Source organism: Engraulis encrasicolus, chromosome 1, assembly GCF_034702125.1.
Source record: "Engraulis encrasicolus isolate BLACKSEA-1 chromosome 1, IST_EnEncr_1.0, whole genome shotgun sequence".
NCBI lineage: Eukaryota > Metazoa > Chordata > Actinopteri > Clupeiformes > Engraulidae > Engraulis > Engraulis encrasicolus.
Genome location: NC_085857.1, coordinates 44,296,290 through 44,302,289, shown reverse-complemented (window position 1 = coordinate 44,302,289; position 6,000 = coordinate 44,296,290). Strand labels below are relative to the sequence as shown.

At 40.5% G+C, this 6,000-nt stretch overlaps 2 protein-coding genes across 2 annotated transcripts; both read left to right on the top strand.

Moving 5' to 3' along the window:
- Window positions 1-3,494: 3,494 nt before the first annotated feature.
- On the top strand, window positions 3,495-3,893 carry LOC134453039 (histone H4). Its single transcript, XM_063203802.1, has one exon. The coding sequence runs from the start codon at window positions 3,536-3,538 to the stop codon at window positions 3,845-3,847; it is 312 nt and encodes a 103-aa protein (XP_063059872.1). The 5' UTR covers window positions 3,495-3,535; the 3' UTR covers window positions 3,848-3,893.
- Window positions 3,894-4,824: 931 nt separating this feature from the next.
- LOC134453018 (histone H2B 1/2-like) lies at window positions 4,825-5,293 on the top strand. The gene has a single exon (XM_063203764.1). The coding sequence runs from the start codon at window positions 4,867-4,869 to the stop codon at window positions 5,239-5,241; it is 375 nt and encodes a 124-aa protein (XP_063059834.1). The 5' UTR covers window positions 4,825-4,866; the 3' UTR covers window positions 5,242-5,293.
- The last annotated feature ends 707 nt before the right edge of the window (window positions 5,294-6,000 follow it).

Below are 6,000 nucleotides of genomic sequence, written 5' to 3'. Positions count from 1 at the left end.
CTGTGATGCCTCGCTTGTCTCTGCTGGCAGCCAGTGCATGGCGCGTCTCAGTCTGTAGTTCTGTAGCCTAGTAGTTTAGTGAGTCCATTTAAGTTGAGTTTAGGTCCTAAAACATTCCCAGAGAAAGAGAAAAAATAGCCGACGTTGAGGGAAGTGTTCATTTTGAAACATGTTCAACCCTCTTGTCCATGACGAAGACATGTGTTTCTGTTTAGTAGTACTAGTAGTGTATGTTAAGTGTATTTGTATTTTTAAAGTAATGTGCTAAAGTTTGGTATTAGAACGTATATTTGTTGTAAAGTTATGATTGATAATATGATTTATGAAATATGATTTTAGTATATGAAGTACACTTGTACAAAGTTTGATTTCAGTATCAAAAAGTCAACTTTAAAATGTGTTTAAGCTCTACTTAATCATATGTCAAGTGTATTTAAGTATACTATAAGTTTTCCCAAAATAACACAACTTAAGTATGTACTTCTGCAGCATGCTATAAAGTAGGCCTACTTTCTTATGACCTTGAAATAGATTTGTAGTATACTTAAAATACACTAAAAAGCATGCTAAAGTACACATTAAACATATTTTAAGTATTTAGTAAGTATATTGGAAATATACTTAAGTATATACTTTAAAGTTTGATTTTAGTACAAAAAAGTCAACTTAAAATGTGTACTTAATCATATTTCAAGTGTATTTAGCCTAAGTATACTATAAGTCAGAGATGGGACCAAGTCACTCATTTGCAAGTCGCAAGTAAGTCAAGTCCTTCCAATCAAGTCCGAGTCAAGTCACAAGTTAAGACACATTTGACCAAGTCAAGTCCAAGTCCAAGTCGTGCCAAAGCCAAGTCAAGTCAAGTCCAAGTCCAAGTCCAAGTCGTGCCAAAGCCAAGTCAAGTCCAAGTCCAAGTCTTATTTTTTCCAAGTCATTAACAAGTCACCTTGTATTCTATGTGCAATATTGACAATTACCTTTGGTCATAAATTCATTACCTCTCCACACTGCTTTGCATGTCCCCCTTCGCCAGTCATGTCCCGAAAATCGACCATGGTATACTATGATTTTAGTTTTTTGAGCATGGTTTGGCATTGGTTTTTGGTTTTACTAGGTTTAACTATATAAATTGACCCATGGTTTTACTCTGAAAACTAACCATGGTTTTACCACGGTTTATAATTATTCATTAAATTACTTTTATCTTTTATCCAACACATATATTGGTGACAGTCCTTTGAGCAATATGGGGTTAGGTGCCTTGCTCAAGGGCACTTCAGTCATGGATGGAGATGTAGGAAGAGGTGGGTTTAAGGGTGGGATTCAAACCTGCAACTCTGTGATCTCCAGCCGAACTCCCTAACCATTACAGCACGGCTGCAGACAAGCTTTCATGTTTGTTTGGGTGACCATGCAACCCACACTTGATCATATATATTTTTTAGCATGGTTTTTGACTATGGTTGAAGGTAAATCATTTCTTTTTTCTTTCTTTCATGCATTTTTTTCACACACAAAATGCAAAAAAATATATATATTCATTGACTTGGAGCACAATTGCAAGTCATTGCAAGCTAAAACTGTCAAGTCGAGTCAAGTCTCAAGTCAATAGCGTACAAGTCGAGTCAAGTCACAAGTCACTCCTAATATTGGCAAGTCAAGTCTCAAGTCGAGTCATTTGTGACTCAAGTCACAAGTCAGTCCGAGTCACAAGTCACAAGTCCACATCTCTGCTATAAGTTGTCCCAAAATAACATTCTTTAAACACTTTTGAAGTATATTTTAAATACAAAAATACATACTTATTAAGTATATATTAACACTTTTTTTTCTTTTTTTTTTACTTGGGTCTACTTTATATTTATCTTATCTGCTGTTTACATGTTGAATGTTGAATGTTAAATGTTGAAAGTTAAATGTAAAATGTTCATTTGTACTCTATTCATTACTGACCAATTATTGTTACCAGTCCATCACTGTTACCTGTCCTGTCTTGCACTTCATGTCAATCTGTAAAATGTCAGTCTTGTATATGTCTTGTCCTGGCATGGTATAGAGAGAAAACGTCATTTCAATTTCATTGTATGACTTGTGCATATGAAGAAAGTGACAATAAAAGCTAACTTGACTTGAAGTGCATATCGCAAAAGTTCTATATTCTCTAGTTTTTAAGCAGCATTTTTAACCAATCAATCAATCAATCAATCAATCAATCATAGGCTAAATATTTATCGAGCACATTATCATACATAGCCCGCATGTCATTCAATGTGCTTAAGAATAGAGAAAAGAGAAGAAGAGGAAGAAAAAAACCTAGTTTATGTTATAGATAGTGCGTAATTGACTATCACGAAAGGCAGATGAGAATAAAGCAGTTGTTAACTCCCTTTTAAATCAAGATAGGCCTACTGTTCTAATTTGAACAGGGAATTGGCTCCAGCATTTCGCAGCATAATGCCTAAATGCCATTTCATTTTTAGATGAAATGCCGTTAGATTAGGCTACTTCCACGCAGTTTTGATAGACTCGCCTTCTAAGGCTATTGATAGCTCATCTCGACAGAATGTTCAGAATTGTCAATGCAATCTATGCATAGGATTTTTGCAACTATATTTGTCTTATCATTACAATGAGTAATCCAATTACTCCACGGAGTATTATTATTATGATATAATAACATAAGATAATCCTTTATCGTCTCTTCAATAGAACTTTTGTTTGGACATGTGAGTGTGATGTAGGCCTTCACAAAAACATAGTACAACAGACAGAAAAATGACACACACATGTACACTGAACAAGGAAATATGTAACATATACGGACAGCTTCTGTTAATATAGTTCTGACTGCATCTTGGCCCATACCAACCAGCTAACATTCGTCCAAAATAGTAATGCAAACCAAACATATTGCCCCCTCATCCCTTTCAGAGAGGTAAAAAAAGAAAGAATAAACAAAAAGTAAAGTATGCATGCATGTAGTGTGTAGAATGCGACTGCTCTGCAGTTGAAAGGTTGTAATAGGCCCACTCGTGTGTTAGACTGCATCCCAATATGTGACCTTGCCTCCTCCACTTGTGCTTGTCTCCTCGCCCCGCCTCCTGGCCCCTCCTCCGTGGAGCAAACGATAAAGTTTCCCAGCTGTCAGCCTAGCCACAACAACTTTTGAGGGACTGTTTTTCATTCACCATCCCAATTGCAAATGAGAAAAAGACTCTATAATTGAGCTTTTGCAAGATATTGAAATATAATGCTGTTGTCAGTGATGTCATCATGACGAGAAGCGAGTGGAGGAGGCAAGTGGAGGAGGCAAGGTCCCATATTAAGATGCACTCTTAGTGTTGCTATTAGAAGGGCACTGCGCATGTCACCAATATGGATAGCTTACATGCTCCCGCCATAACTGTTTCGAACTCACAAAGGGAGGGGCGCTTGGCCCTAGTAAGCCCGGTTTCAAGCAGGTCCTCCTGTCTGGCATAAATACGCGGGGCTCACCATGAGAAGGTACTAGTCTTTGTGATTACAGAGAGACAACATGAGCGGACGCGGCAAAGGAGGAAAAGGTCTTGGAAAGGGTGGCGCTAAGCGTCATCGCAAAGTCCTTCGTGATAACATCCAGGGAATCACCAAGCCTGCAATCAGGCGCCTGGCTCGCCGTGGTGGTGTGAAGCGTATCTCTGGCCTCATCTACGAGGAGACCCGTGGTGTGCTGAAGGTGTTCCTTGAGAACGTGATCCGTGATGCCGTCACCTACACCGAGCATGCCAAGAGGAAGACTGTCACAGCCATGGACGTCGTCTATGCTCTGAAACGCCAGGGCCGTACTCTGTACGGTTTCGGAGGTTAAATATCGACTCACCCGACAAAAACCAAAGGCTCTTTTAAGAGCCACCCACTTATCTAAAAAAGCTAATTTATCCATTGTGTCCACACTCAAATGAAGGGAACATCTGTATGAAACAATGAAATGGTTAGTTTTATGCAAAATGGGTAACGAACAATTCTATTAGCCTTGCACTGCAAAGTAGCCTACACCAGCTGCCTCAGAGTTTAATTTAAGTCAATTTAAGTCCTTATTACAGTTTGAAGCTTTGAAATTGAACTTTGTTCAAAGTAAAACAATTACATCAATTTGTAATCCGGAGGCAGTTGAACTTGTTATTTCAATTTAGACCATGGCCATTGCCGTGCGTAGTAGAATTATTTAACTGTATCTATCATGACTTATTGACTCAGCTTTATTTAGTGTGTAGGACTTTCCCAGCAGGTTTCCTATGAGCTGGCCGTGCCAAAAGCCACTTTCCACACTGTGGTCCATTGTGTAAATGTATATATAAAAATCGTGAAAATGGTCAAGAATGCCCCTCACAATAATTTCCCCCTGGGATCCATAAATGATACTCTATACTACAGAATGAATAATGTAGGAAACTACATATGTTAGGCAGGTACAATAAGGTCTGCTATTTACCCTAATACGAAACTTGAGTCTGCTTGCTCGCAACATAGGCTACACGTAGGCTACTCATAATAACATTTCAGGTGATTTAAGTTCATCTGACTAGAATAAGCTGCTTGTATTACTTTGTTGAACGTAATTTATTTCGTTAAAAAAGTGCGGGAAATGGCCAGTATGCAACGAGGGCAAAACTAACGTTTGTGGGTAGAGTGTTCTTTGAGGCAGACGGAACGTCCCCCTATTTCAAAAGTGACCAATCATCGCCTCTGAAAATGGAGGGAAATGGCTCATTGGATTGTCCTTGAGCTCAGCTTGTGCCGACTTGAAGTGAGTTATTTGCATACTGGTGGGTATAAGAACAGCAGAGCAATCATGCCAGACACCATTGTCCCTGACAACTGCTAACCATGCCTGATCCAGCCAAGCCTGCCCCCAAGAAGGGCTCCAAGAAAGCCGTGAGCAAGACCGCCGGAAAGGGTGGCAAGAAGCGCAAGAGGACCAGGAAGGAGAGCTATGCTATCTACGTGTACAAGGTCCTGAAGCAGGTCCACCCCGATACAGGGATCTCTTCTAAGGCCATGAGCATCATGAACTCCTTCGTCAACGACATCTTCGAGCGCATCGCTGGTGAGGCTTCCCGCCTGGCACACTACAACAAGCGCCACACCATCTCCTCCAGGGAGATCCAGACCGCAGTGCGTCTGTTGCTGCCCGGTGAGCTCGCCAAGCACGCCGTGTCTGAGGGAACCAAGGCCGTCACCAAGTACACCAGCTCCAAGTAAAGAGTTCTCCCCCTTTTCCCAAACCAAAGGCTCTTTTAAGAGCCACCCAAAATCTCATCAAAAAGCTATTCCATGTCTTGTGAATATTGAACAGAATGATCTGTGCAGTAGGCCTATGTGATCAAATGAAGTCTTCCACACAGACGCGCACAACCAAAGCCACCAGTCCACAAGCTAACAAAGCAAATGCAGGCAACTGAATCATTTGCCAGGCCAGGCATTTGCAGTCTTTCGCTATTGGGCCTCGCATGTGTCAACACAGCGCCTGGTTGAACTTGACCAATTCAAGTACGTATGTACAAGTGTTTTAAGTTGACCAAACTTACTGTGAGAAATCTGCTCAACTTATCAAGTTTAAGTTGACCAAAGTCAAGCAGCCAGGACCCCTAACTTTTCATTGCACGTCTGCTCTACTTTTTTGCACTGTGCTGTATTGGATCATTTTGATGCGTGTCATGTGAAGTTGCGACAGTGTAGTATAATTGGCCTTCAATCACATTTAAGATTGGGTAATATATTCTGGAAAGTACGACAAGGATGTATTGGCGAACAATAACAAATACCCACTGGTCGGCCAGCGTGCGCTCTTGCTGTAGACTCACACGTTGCTTCACAGGCTTATAGTCATGGCTTCATAATATTAAGTGAATGATTGCTGCTATATTGCACTGTGCAAGCGCTTTGTTGTGTTTGTGTCGTGATGTACTGTACTTGACACTGCGACTGGCTGGGTAGAAACAATGCTTTCATAGGAAGGTG